This window comes from Ornithorhynchus anatinus, chromosome 11 (assembly GCF_004115215.2).
Source record: "Ornithorhynchus anatinus isolate Pmale09 chromosome 11, mOrnAna1.pri.v4, whole genome shotgun sequence".
NCBI lineage: Eukaryota > Metazoa > Chordata > Mammalia > Monotremata > Ornithorhynchidae > Ornithorhynchus > Ornithorhynchus anatinus.
Window position 1 is genome coordinate 5,865,465 of NC_041738.1, and position 14,022 is coordinate 5,879,486.

General features: G+C 42.1%; 1 protein-coding gene across 2 annotated transcripts in view; it reads left to right on the forward strand.

The window, feature by feature from the left end:
* The window catches only part of RPGRIP1L (RPGRIP1 like), a 98,031-nt gene that overhangs the window by 39,395 nt on the left and 44,614 nt on the right, over positions 1–14,022 (forward strand). For both annotated transcript variants that reach the window (XM_001513127.5, XM_029075989.2), the window contains exons 10-15: positions 569–708; positions 7,436–7,542; positions 7,771–7,821; positions 8,935–9,114; positions 10,198–10,315; positions 11,693–12,145. In XM_001513127.5, coding sequence (XP_001513177.3) covers positions 569–708; positions 7,436–7,542; positions 7,771–7,821; positions 8,935–9,114; positions 10,198–10,315; positions 11,693–12,145 — 1,049 coding nt within the window. The remainder of the gene's footprint in view (positions 1–568; positions 709–7,435; positions 7,543–7,770; positions 7,822–8,934; positions 9,115–10,197; positions 10,316–11,692; positions 12,146–14,022) is intronic.

Sequence of the window (14,022 nt, forward strand, 5' to 3'; positions counted from 1 at the left end):
CATGTCCTGTTGCTTTTAAGGACAAAGACCACTTTGTCAGGGCTTCTTAATCCATGTCAGAATTGCTGTCTTACAGTACAAGAAAGGTTGTCACTTTGCGGTCAGTGTCCTTTGGTCGGAAACTTACTTCAGGCCTTTCTTGTTTCCCAGACTCTAAAAGAGATCAGGTGGGGAGTTGAACTTCTCTGAATTAAGAGGGTTCGTATGCAGGAAAGAACGGTTTAGTCCGCTTTCTCTCCCTGAGGTTTGAAGTTGTGGATTCCTCCGGAGTATGGATCTGAATTCCTTAACTAGTCCCACAAATGCCTCACCCTGCCAACTTTTCCGACTTCGGAGCTCTAAATTAAGGCCAGTTCCCTTGCTCATCCCACAGACTCTTTCATGTTCCTTAACCACAGCCTGCGAAAGGCGCCTTGGTTTCAACAGCAGCAGACCAGCACATGTTTACTTAATTCCTAAGACATGATGACAGTGGTCTCTGTGCCACTAAAAGCTTTTTTTTATTATTCTTATTTTCTGTTGAAGCCGATTTCCAGTCACTCCTCACATGCCACATGTTTTATTGCAGTGCCTTCGGTGTGACCCACGAGCAGCAGTGGAAGTTAAAGGAGCAGCAGCTGAAACTGCAGATCGCTCAGCTGGAGAGTGCCCTAAAATCGGACTTAGCCGACAAAACGGAGATCCTCTCTAGACTGAAAGTCGAACGAGGTACAGGAGACGTATTGTGAAAAGCTGATTCTTTTCCCCTAGGATCGGGCCCAACTTTCACATCCCATTTCCTGGAGTCCCCTGATGGGCGGCCCAGAGCCAGGACCGCAACGCCGGTCATTCCCTTAGCGCCCACACTGGGAACGCAGCTCTTAATTAGGTCTGTTCCATTTGCTCAAGTAAAGGACCTCCCTGTAAACCTCTTTTCCCTTCTTTAATTTTCCGTCGAAATTACAAAAGAGAGCAAATTGAATAACCTCTGTAAAATCGGATTCGTTGCTGCTCCCCATTCCCCGAATGCCGTGAACCAAAGATTTAGCCTCTTGGATAGTGGAGAGATTCGTTAGAACGCTGCATTTCGAAGGGTAAAAAAGGCCAGCCGTTGGCCTCGCCTCTTTTCATTTGGGAATCTTTTTGATTCCAATCCACTTTTTTTTTTTTACTTTTGTCCTCAATCTGTAGAGGTGAGGTGTTCACGAAACAGCAACGAACACTGGGAACTAGGCGATGGACACGCAACTATGGGCTTCTGGCCAGCCAGGGTACCTGGGGTCTGAATGAAGGAGGCTACTGAGGAGCATTATATCTGAAGTTTTCATTTTGGGCGTGTCGAGTGGACCTCCAAACTGTTGTTATTCATTACAGTTTTAGAAATTCGTAACTACTTAATAACGGTATTTGTTAAGCGCTTACTCTGTGCCAAGCACCGTACCAAACGCTCTATGTACCCATCTAAGAGAATGGACGTAGCGAGTGGCAGAATTACTTTCCCAAGGCTGAAACCTCTGCACAGATCTAGGGGGACGCGATTACTGGCTCACAGCCGTTAATGCAGCTGAAATTCCAGGCGCTGGTGTCAGGGGCTCTCTCAGACATTTATTCATAGTAATAATAATAACCATAATGATGGGGTTTGTTAAGCGCTTACTATGTGCCCAGCACCTTTCTAAGACCTGGGGTGGATACAAAGCGAATCGGGTTGGACACAGCCCCCGTCCCACTCTGGGCTCACAGTCTCATTCCCCATTTTACAGATGAGATAACCGAGGCCCAGAGAAGCAAAGTGACTTGTCCAGGGTCACCCAAGAGACAAATGGCGGAGTTGGGATTAGAACCCGTGACCTTCTGACTCCCGGGGCCATGCTCTATCCACTGAGCCATTAGAGTTCCATTCAGTGGTTATGGTCCATTTGAAAAATGCAAAATCAACTCAACTAAGAAAAGGTTTGCATTAATAGCCAAATAAGTGTGTGGGGGTATATTTATATCCCTTTAATGCTTTACATGCTGATTCGAGTAACCTTAAACTAATAGCATTTACTTCATCAAGTAATTATTTACAACTCCACGCATGATAAATCTTTTAGAATGCTCTCATGGAGAGTAGAACCCGATTATTGCATTTGTACTAGTCAAAGCCCAGAGTGCTCTTGACAGTTATTCTGTTTCCGGTTCTCAAACGAAAGGAAAGGAGCGTGTTTTATCTTATTTCATCCCTCCCTTTAACATTTGGAGATATTGATACAAGACGAGGCATTTTTAAAGCCACAGGAAATAAAATGTAATTTCCTGTGCTATTTCCAAGTTATATTTTATTCTCTGCCCTAAGGTGCGGAGACCACTGGGTTAGCCAGTGCTTTGCTGCAGTCTGAAAGCAAATCAAAGACCGGTAATTTTATTTATTTACTTATATTAACGTTTGTCTCCCCCTCTAGAATGCAAGCTCATCGTGGGCAAGGAATGTTCATTCAGTTGTATTTTTTGAGCACTTACTATGGGCAAAGCACTGTATTAAGCATTAGGGAGAGTACAATATAACAACAGACTCATTCCCTGCCCACAGTGAGCTCAGAGTCAAGAAGGGGAGAGTGTGTTTGTTATATTGTTATATATCCCGGCTCCGCCATTTGCCTGCTTTGTGACCTTGGGCAAATCACTTAACTTGGCTGCGCCTCAGTCTCCTCAACTGCAGAATGGGAATTCAGTTCCCATTCTCCCTCCTTCTTAGACTGCGAGCTCCATATGGGACAGAGATTGTATCTGACTTGATTACTGTGTATTTACTCAGGTGTTTAGAACAGCATTTGAGACAGAGTAAAGGCTTAACAAAGACCACTAAAAAAAGAGAGACAAGGTTCAGCATCTTAAGAAGACTGTTATTTCTAAGATATTCACGCTTCCAGTAGATTGTGTATGTTACAATCCTATGTGAAAATACCAACGAAAACAGCACGAGTACACTAGATACTGAAAGTGATATGACAGAAGTGTAAATGAAAACATTCAGTAGGTGAAATACTGAATTAAATTGGCATTGTTCCCTGGCGTCTTTAACCAACGCTACTAAAATGTGGGTTGCCTTTCTATTAATATTATGGAATTTGTTTAGTGCTTACTATGTAACAAGCATTGTTCTAAGCGCTAGGATGCATACAGGTAAATCAGGTCAAACACAGTCCGGGTCCCACCGGGGACTCTCAGTAGACTGTAAGCCCGTCAGTGGGCAGGGATTGTCTCTGTTGCCGAATAGTCCATTCCCAGTGCTTGGTACAGTGCTCTGCACATAGTAAGCGCTCAATAAATACTATTGAATGAATCAGTCAATCAGTCTTATTTACTGAGAACTTACTGTGTGCAGAGCACTGTACTAAGCACTTTGGAGAGCACAGTATAACAGAATAGGAAGACACATTACCTGCCCACAGTGAGCTCACAGTCCGGAGGGGGAGACAGTCATTAATAGATATAAATAAATTATATACATGTACATAAGTGTTGTGAAACTGAGGGAGGGGTGAATAAAGGGAGGAAATCCGAGTTGCAAGGGCGACCCAGGAGGGAGTGGGAAAAGAAATGAGGGTTTACTCGGGGAAGGCCTCTTGGAGGACGTGTCCTTTCAGTAAGGCTTTGAATGTGCAGAGAGTGGGTGTCTGTTGATTATAAAGAGGGAGGGCGTTCCTGGCCAGAGGCAGGATGTGGGCAGGAGGTCACCGGCAAGATGACCAAGATCTAGGCACAGTGAGTAGGTTGGCATTAGACGATCAAGGTTTTGGGGCTGAGTCGTAGTAGGAAATTAGAAAGGTAAGGTAGGAGGAGGCAAGGTGATTGAAACTTTAAAGTTAGTGGGAAGGCGTTTCTGTTTGATGTGGAGATGGATGGGCAACCCCTGGAGGTTCTTGAGAGGTGGGAAAACATGGACTGAACTGTTTTGTAGGAAAATGATCCAGGCAGCCGAGTTGAAGTGTGGACTAGAGTGGGTAGAGACAGGAGAAAGGGAAGTCAAGCAAGGAGGCTGCTGCAGTACTCAAGGCAAAATAGGATAAGTGCTTCTGTCTGTTTAACTCTTCTTTAGCATTCACTATGCAGAATCATTTTTTTTTAACAAGAATTTCAAGTTCTCAAAATGATGTAAAATTTTGATCAACCAGCATATTGTTGTGTGGAGGAAGCATTGTCTGGCGGTAAAACATTCTTTCCTCTTAACCATTTTCTCGTACATAGAAGCAGAATGGCTTTGTGGATAAAGCACAGGCCTGGAAGTCAGAAGGACCTGGGTTCTAATTCTGGCTCCTCCACATGTCTGCTGTGTGACCCTGGAGAAGTCACTTCACTTCTCTGTGTCTCAGTTACCTCATCTGTAAAATTGGGGTTAAAAGTATGAGCCCCATGTGGGACGGGGACTGCATCCAACCCGATTAACTTGCATCTACCCCAGCCCTTAGAATAGTGCTTGACGTATAGTAAGCACTTAACAAATGTCATAGTTTTATTAACAAATGCCATTTAAAACTAGGAGAACTGTCAAGTGCATTAGATGTTTTAGAGTGGCCTCGAAATTTCAAATTTCAAATTTGTACTGCAGCTTCAAATTGGTGCATTTTTACTCTGCAGTTCTTTCACCCAGTATTATACTTTTCACTTGGCATGGGCTCTTTTGTCAGAAGACATTCCCCTGGTTTCATGGAGTCATTCATGTCCCTAGCAAATTATTTTTTTAGGAATACTCACCTCTTTATTCAAGTACAAATTCGTTTCAGATTGTGTAAATGTGCGGGGGGAAGGATATGTAAATGCAGTCGGCATTTGGCTAATGTTTAAATTAACTGCATATGTTTAAAGTCCTGCTCATGAAACCACTTTTTATCTTCAGCTGAAATGCATAGTTCAGCACAATGCATGTGGTTATATTGATCACAGCTGAAGGTATTAGCACAAAGGGGCTCTGAAAATAGTTTGGTGGATTTGTTCACTCTTCCTCATTTATAAATGTTGTGCCGAGAGTACATAATTTTCAGAATGAAATGTTCTCTCATCTGAATTAAATGATGTTTTGCTTAACCTGCTGGTTTTTAAATCATAAATAAGGTTAGATGGCAATTTTTAAAAAATTCTCATTTTTTATTATTTTATTTGCTGTTCTTTTTCCTAAGTGCCAAGAAATTATGAAAACCGACAGAAAGATTATTGAATGGTGTTAGTTTTTCAAGGGAAGAACAGCTATATGTTGTTGACTAAAAAGAGATTGGTGGATAAATCAACATAAAATTCAGTGAGGGAAACCTGGAAATTTTGTTTCCTAATAAGCCAAACTTATATCCAACTTCTTCCCTCATCTCCCTTCCCACCAGCCACCGCCCCCCCCCCCCCCCCCCCCGTTGAAAGGAAATCGGTGAAAGCCCAGACTTTCTTAGTATAGTAAGACATAAATTAACGAAAGCCCAGAATATTAATATGTATATTAGGTTTTGCTTTCATTATTCTGAAACCATCACTGGGAGAAACTAAGAAAGAAGTATAAGGAACGGTAAGCAATACACCCTGAAAATGGCTTTCTTTTTGCAAACCGTAATAATATTTCCAATCCAACAAATCATAGACAGATAGCCTGGCTGCCTAACATCCACAAGCTATTGATGCCCACTTTTTTTTTTAAAGTGAACTTAAGTTTTGAGAGAAGTAATATCTGAACTGAAGAACAAAAACAATGTCACAAATGATCATAGGATGTAGAGAACAGGCCATTAATCAAGCTATGAAAAACAAAGAAATCTGAGCACGAGTTATATTGATTACAAAAAAAGACCGAGACTCAATCTCCCATTTGTATCTAATAGAGACTTTGAAGGTTTATAAGATCGGCCCTTTGATTGCTAATTTTTTGCAGCATGCAATAAACAAATGTAATACCATGTTACATCTTTCAAATGGTAAAAGAGCTGTCAAATCAAGGCCAAATTTCTAAAGTGGGGAACATTTCCAGGAGACTTGCTTTAGCCCATTATGTTTGTGATTGGGATTGAATCTCCTAAGCAGAAAAGTAAATAATACGGCCAGAGCTTTAAGAGAAGACATAAAAATGAACATCATATCAACAGCTGTTTGTTCTCTGGGGAGTGATCTGAAGTTTAAAACCCTCCTTTATAACTATTGGAAATTACAAAGAACTTTCCTGTTGATATAAAAATGGACTCTTGTCTGGATAAATGATCAATACAGCAGATGGGGAGACAAGATACTGGTTCCGTATCAGGAAGGATTAAATTAGTTTATGTTTGTAGCCACGAGAAATATACAAAAACCGGGACTTTTTTGTCATTGTGAGGGAGTAATTATCCGATATTAAAGAATATCTTCAAAAAAACATTTTATTTTGAGGAAAAATTATTATTATTTAATGAAGGGAATAAGGCCAAGACGGGAAATATAGATGCTTTACTGGCATTCCATGTTAAATGGTCCTAAAGAATTTTTCATGGAGAGCAGCCTCTGACACAAACTCCATTATGTCTTGCGGGTTTATGTCTAAATAATCAAGAGGAGCTTAATTCTGATTTTTGAGGTGATGGAAACATCAGTTCCATTGCGCCGGTTCGATCTCCATTGGCTCAACCAGGCAATTCATGTGACTCTTTGAATTATGGTATTTGTTAAACACTTACTATTTGCCAAGCACTGCTCTAAGCACTAGGGTAAATACAAGTTAATCAGTTGGCACAGTCTCTGTCCCACATGGGGCTGACACTCTCAATAGGAGAGAGTACGGTTTAATCCCCATTTTACAGATGAGAGGATTGAGGCACAGATTAAGTTAAGTGACTTACCCTCAGTCACACAGCAGAACTATGGCAAAGCCGGGTTTAGAACACAGGTCCTCTCCCGGTTTTAGTTTTAGAAAACTAAAAGAAACCGTTTTTGTGTTTTGCATGCCATTCAGGAGCCTCAATAAGTAAGTATTGGGCTTAGATTTAGAGGAATATATTTTCTTTCCTATTTTAACTCGGAGTAGCGTTCGAGCACCAAGGGACAGACTTTCCTTTTATTGTTAATATGAGTTTAAGTCAGCTGATACCAAAGCAAAGTATACAGTAGGTTTATGAAAGAACCCCCTTTAATGACAGCATTAGCATTAGCAGAGGCCTGTACTTTTTTTCTCTCGCGCTCCAGGGAAACTCAAGGGATTTCTCGCCATGACGGTGTCAATTAAAAAGTATATTTCGAAATTCCATCACGCGCCTAGGGTTGAATGAGAAGGCAGACCCATCACCCACTCTCTTTCTCCTACCGCTGGGTCTGAGTCAGGTCTGTTATCCTTCATAGCTCACTGTCCACCCTGGCCAAGATGACCCCCGAGGGAATCTGACATATAGAAAGAAGAAGAAAGCGCAGCTTCAGGTTCATTCGTGAGTTCTAACTGTGCTGAACTAACAGGACTTTATTTATTTTTAAGACCAGAATGAGGTGCTCACTCAAGAGAATAGAAAACTCCAGCTGCAATATCTGGAGCACAAGCAACAGCTGGATGAACTTGAAAACCGCATGAAGTTTTTCAGCAAGGTGACTTTTTTCCTCGTTTATAAAATGGCCAAAATAGTCTTTTGACGTTTTACGCAGAGAGCAAATACTATTCTTAACGGCTAAAGAATGCAAAGCGAAGACTCAAATGATTAATTCATGATATCGGGCAAGTGTTCCGTTCAAGGCAAACATATCGTGTATTTGGAATGTGTCTCTATTATTCATTTCCATCTCATACAGTGCTTTTATTCACCGTGTCTGTTTCAGGAGAGTGATATTGACGTGTCCGAATTCAGTGAAGCTCTCATGCTTGTAAAGGTAACTTTATTTTGGGAATCCTTCATGACTTTCATCTCTCCCCATTCCCCTGAACTTGATCTAGCCGCCCTCATCTTTATACTTAGTATTTTCAGCGGGATCCGTTTGTGTCTTTCAAATTAGCAGATGATTTCTCTATTCCAGGAAAGCTCCAAGGAGCGGTGACACTTTAGTTAAATTACGTACATATTTCATTGGAACATAAAAATTGGATTACACCAGCACTAAAGACACTTACCTAGAGCACTTTTTCTATTTATGGAAAGAAAAAATCTGCTTTCACATTTCAGAACTATAAGACAAGGCAGCACCTTTTTGTTTGCTGATTTTACAGGGCATGGTGACATGCTGTTAACTAAAATATTAAATTCTAAAAATATCACCAAAACATGTTCTTAGGTGTCAGGGTTTGGCGCTCCTTGACAAAGAGAGCCTGCAAAAATATTTTTCCTCTCAGGTCATTGCAACTCTTTTGTGAAGCTCTAAATCGGGTGAAAAAGAAAAAGACAAGAGACAAGCTACCTGAGATCCAAGAAGAGAAACAGCATGACCAAGTGGATAGACACGGGCCCATGAGTCAGAAAGACCTGGGTTCTAAGTCCGGCTCCACCGCTTGTCTGCTGTGTGACCTTGGGCGAGTCACTTCACTTCTCTGTGCCTCAGTTACCTCATCTGTAAAATGGGAATTAAAATTGTGATTCCCTTGTGGGATAGGGACTGTGTCCAACCTGATTATCTTGCATGTGCCCCAGCGCTTAGAACAGTGCCTGGCATATAGTAAGCACGTAACAAATACCATTTAAAAAAAAAAAAACTTGCTCTCCATTCTAAAAATACACATTTCTTATGTTTTCCACTTTGCACTTTGACTCAAATGTAGCATTTTAAATTACAGTAATTGCCGGTAGCTATTTAAATTCCCATTCAATTCCTTAACTGCTTTGGCCCCTTCGGCCCAAAGCAACTGTTATTTACGTTCATGATTTCACTACTAGGTTGAAACTCCTACGTCAGGGTGGCTGGCTACTCTGTGGTACAATTAACTCATCAGACCAATACCCCATGGCGACAAGTGAAATTTTGTGTGTAATAACAAAAGAATTTTTGTCGTAGGCTCGAAAAGAGCAGAAAAGCCGGGACCTCTCCTTTCTGGAGAAAGTCGATGATGACGTCCGAAAGGACATGGAGCAAACATTGCGAGAACTTCAAGCAACACATGCAGAAACAATACAAGAACTCGAGAAAACAAGGAATATGTTAATAATGCAACACAAAATCAATAAAGATTACCAGGTATGATATCTGGGTTACAGTCCAGAAGGCATAGATAATAAAATGTAGACAATCATGATATAATTTCCTAAAAGCATATTTCATGTTCCAAGTTAATTCCTTCTACCCACATATAAAATTTATAAATATAGAAACCCAAAATTCAGTAATCCTTTGTTATAAATTAAAATTGTGAGTTTAGCAAGCCTCAATATTATAACATCATAAATCACTGTCATTCGTGGCCTGTAAGCTCGTCGTGGGCAGAGAATGTGTCAGTTTATTGTTGTATTGTAGTCTCCCAAGCGCTTAGAACAGTGCCCTGCATACAGTAAGTGCTCAATAAATATGATTGAAAGAATGAATGAAGGAAAAATAACATGGAACGGGAATGGAGACCATCTTGGCCATCCCAGGGGAAGGGTGAAACTGGTGGATCAGGAGAGGGGCCAGGTCTAGGGTGGTAAAAATGGCATTCAGTGGTCAAGGCTTATCTATTCAAGCTTCCACGTCCTCTGGCTCTTAGTAAAATAGCTCAACAGCTATGAAATAGCCAGCAGTCGGTCACTCAGTCAGTAATATGTATCGGTTGCCTTCTGGGCACTGTCTAAGCACTGGAAAGAGTACAGGAAGTAGAAGTCAAGAACCCTACTCTCAAAGAACTTCCAGTCCAACAGAAGAGAGTTACAAAATTATTTACATTTAGGAGGAACAAGAGAAAGTGAATTTTCCCAAAGTGAAAGGGGAAAATCATTGTGCACAGAAGTGCTGAGGTGATAGTTGGGAGGTTATGACCTGAGGTGAAGAGAGACTCAAATTGTAAAGATGTTTCTGTTTTGGGAAACTGAGCCCAAGAGTTTCTCCGGGCTTGTGAGCAGATCATCCCCCGAATAAATATGTGTGCGTTTTTATAAATGAAGTTACTGATTGTGAATAAGAATTCACAGGTCTGGAATGTATGAAACCCAGGGTGATTAGTGAAACGGGCCCCACTGGGTAAAAATTCATCCCCAACATTGGATTGAGCCCAAGACAAATGATGCTTTCATTTTGGGTGAATCTTAAAAGTCATCTCCTCATCTTTAATGCTATTCTGTTTTGTAGATGGAAGTTGAAACAGTGACCCAGAAGATGGAAGATTTCCAGCAAGACTACGAACTGCAACTGGAGCAGTATGTTCATCTTCTTGACATCAGGGCTGCACGCATTCAAAAACTAGAAGGTACAGCATGCATAAACCAAGATGTTTCTTGACCATATGAGTGGATTCTGAGGGCAGGTATAGTAGTATAAAGTGCGAAGCAAAAGTGAAGATGTCCTCTTTCAGTTTGGAAGAGCTAAGCTGTCTAACCAAGGAAGAAAGCATGGTTTGGCCAGAGGGTCGGTTAACTAGTTAGGAGTTAACTCAGAAAAGATGAAAATTCTAAATTTGGGAAATCTGTCTCTGGTCCCTTAAATCTAAGTTTTAACTCCCCATTTGTTATTGTGATTGGGTGACTGTATTTATTTTTATGGTATTCGTCGAGTGCTTACTAGGTGGCAGGCTCTGTACTAAGCACCAGAGTAAATACAAAGTGATCACGTTGGACAGAGTGCCTCCTCTCTCATTGGGGCTCACAATCTTAATCCCCATTTTACAGGTGAAGTAACTCAGGCACTGAGAAGCGAAGTGACTCGTCCAAGATCACACAGAAGACAAGCGGTGGAGCTGGGATTAGAACCCAGGTCCTTCTGACTCCCAGGCCCGGGCTGTATCCACTAGGCTTATATATATAAATGCTTTGGGGCTGAGGTTGGGGCGAACATCCAGTGCTTAAAGGGTACAAATCCAAGTGCACAGGCAATAGCTGAAGGAAGAGGGAGTAGGGGAAATGAGGGCTTAGTCTAGAAAAGCCTCTTGGAGGAGATATAATTGTAATACGACTTTGAAGATGGAGAGAGTGGCCATTTGTCACATGTGAAGGGAGGGGGAGTTCCAGTCCAGAGGCAGGACCTGGGCAAGGCGTCGGCAGCGAGATAGACCAGAGCGGGGTTCAGTGAGTAGGTTGGCGGTGCCGGAGAAAAATGTGCAGACAGGGATGTAGTGAGAAATTGACGAGTCAGGTAGGAGAGGGTCATCTATTTAAGTACTTGAAAGCCCGTGGTAAAGAATTTCCTTTTGAGGCGGAAGTGGGTGGATAACCTTCGGAGCCTTTTGAGGAGTGGAGAGATGTGAACCGAACCATTTTGTAGAAATATGATCCGGGCAACAGGGTGAAGTAAGGGCTGGAGTTGGAAGAGACAGGGAGGTCAGCAAAGATGGGGATGCAGTAGTCAAAGTGGGATGTGATACGTGCTTGGATCAGCTTGGAAGCAGTTTGGATAACTTACATATTCAATATTATTACAGTCCAGGTCACTGCCTCAAATATCAATTCTCAACTCTCTGGGTCCTCTGGACCGTAAACTCGTTGTGGGCAGGGAACATGTCTACTAACTCGGTTTTATATTCTTATATTATACTCCCCCTCGAGCGCTTAGGAGAGTGCTCTGCATCAGCAAGCACTCGATACGTGCGAGTGATTATATTCATTGGTCGATCTCCTGTCTTCTGTTACAGCGCAACTGAAGGACATTGCGTATGGCACCAAGCAGTACCGATTTAAACCCGATATCATGCCAGGTGATCCAGTAGATGAATTCGATGAAACCGTGCACTTGGAACGAGGCGAGAACCTATTCGAAATCCACATCAGCAGAGTGATCTTTTCTCCTGAAGCCGTACACCCATTAGGAGACCGAGAGCCCGCCACCTTCTGCACCTATGCTTTCTATGATTTTGAACTCCAGACCACCCCAGTGGTGCGTGGCCTCCATCCCGATTATAACTTCACCTCTCAGTACCACGTACATGTCAACGATTTCTTTTTGCAGTATATCCAGAAGAATACTGTCACTCTGGAAGTCCACCAGGCCTATAGCACCGATTATGAAACGGTGGCAGCGGGTCAGATGCGATTCCATGAAATCCTGGAAAAGAATGGGCGGATCTTTGGAAGAGCAATTTTAGTTGGTAAGCTTGAGTCCGCAGATGAATCAGTGGATGCCTGTTTGTCTGACCGGGCCGAGTGCCCGTTTTTTAATTGAAATTTCCTCTATGACCAAAACTAGCAACTCTGGTAAATCCTGAAATCAGTTAATCAATCAATCAGTCAGTGGTATTTATTTATATTAATGTCTGTCTCCCCCTCTACGCTGGGAGCTCGTTGTGGGCAGGGAATGTATCTGTTGTATTATACTCTCCCAAACGTTTAGTCTACTGCTTTGTACACAGTAAGCGCTCAATAAATGCGATTGGATGAATGAATGAATTTGAGAACTTACTACATGCAGCGCTCTGTATTAAGCGCTTGGGACAGAACAATGCAATAGAATTAGCAGACACATCCCCTGCCCTAGTTCTTTGTGGGCGGGGATTGTGTCTGTTATATTGTTACAATGTATTCTTCCAAGCGTTTAGTACAGCGCTCTGCACATAGCGCTCTACAGATAAGATCGAATGAATGAACAGGCTTACAATCTAGAGGTTCTGGTTCTGTACCTATGTGAGCCCTTAGTAATACAGCTGGGTGCCTATTAATTAAATAAAATAAATGAATTGTGGTATTTGTTAAGCGCTTACTATGTGCAAAGCCCTGTTCTAAGCGCCGGGGGATACAAGGTGATCAGGTTGTCCCACGTGGGGCTCACAGTTTTAATCCCCATTTGACAGATGAGGTAACTGAGGCACAGAGAAGTTGTGACTTGCCCAAGGTCACACAGCTGACCAGCGGCGGAGCCGGGATTAGAACCCGTGGCCTCTGACTCCCAAGCCCACGCTCTAAGACATACCCAGTTTCTATTTTACCAAAATGATTTCTATCAACTCCAGATATCTAGATCTTTAGTAAAGCCATGTAATACTTTCAGAATAGACTGCCAGCCTAAATACTATTAGATAGACTCTTAGCCCCAAAAAATATCATATAGAGTCATTCCTTTAGTTTGAGCAGGACCCAGTACAGGTGAAACTTGAGACCTAGCTGGTTTTGACCGGCATTTTGAAATCAGTAATCAGTCAAAGACAGAATTCAGTGTGTGAATTCAGCAAATCTGTTGCTCGGTTAGCATGCTTCAGACATTTCTGATCAATCGATCAGTCATATTTAGTGAGCACTTACCATATGCAGAGCACTGTACTAAACGCTTGGAAGAATACATTGTAACAGTATAACAGACACATTTTCATCCCCTTGATTCTATTTATTGCTATTGTTCTTGTCCGTCCGTCTCCCCCGATTAGACCGTAAGCCCGTCAAAGGGCAGGGACTGTCTCTATCTGTTACCGATTTGTCCATTCCAAGCGCTTAGTACAGTGCTCTGCACATGGTAAGCGCTCAATAAATACTATTGAATGAATGAATGAATGCTCACTGGGACTGTTTCTCCAGTGCAAACCTCTTCCTGTGGTCATCGAGTATTTTGGGAGGCACACTTGCTCTTTCAGACTGGTAGTATTTATAGTAATGGTACTTACTGGTCACCTACTAAGTTAAGTGCTTGAGAGATGCAGCAGAAGCACGAAATACTTCCTTGACCACAAGGAGCTTTCACTTTAAATGGGGAGGCAGGCATGATTATGCATTCATATGCAAGGGCTACAACTGGACATAAATAAGATGATAAATGCAAGAGAGGACTGAAGAATAGAAAAGAAAGCAGTGTGGCCTAGTGGAAAGGGCCTGGGCGTCAGAGGACCTAAGTTCTAATCTTCGCTCTTCCGCCTGCCTGCTGTGCAACCTTGGCCCAAGTCGCTAAAGTTCTCTGTGCCTCAGTTCCTCCTCCCTCTTACTTAGACCACGAGCCCTGCGTTACACAGGAACCGTGTCCAACCTGATTATCTTGTGTCTA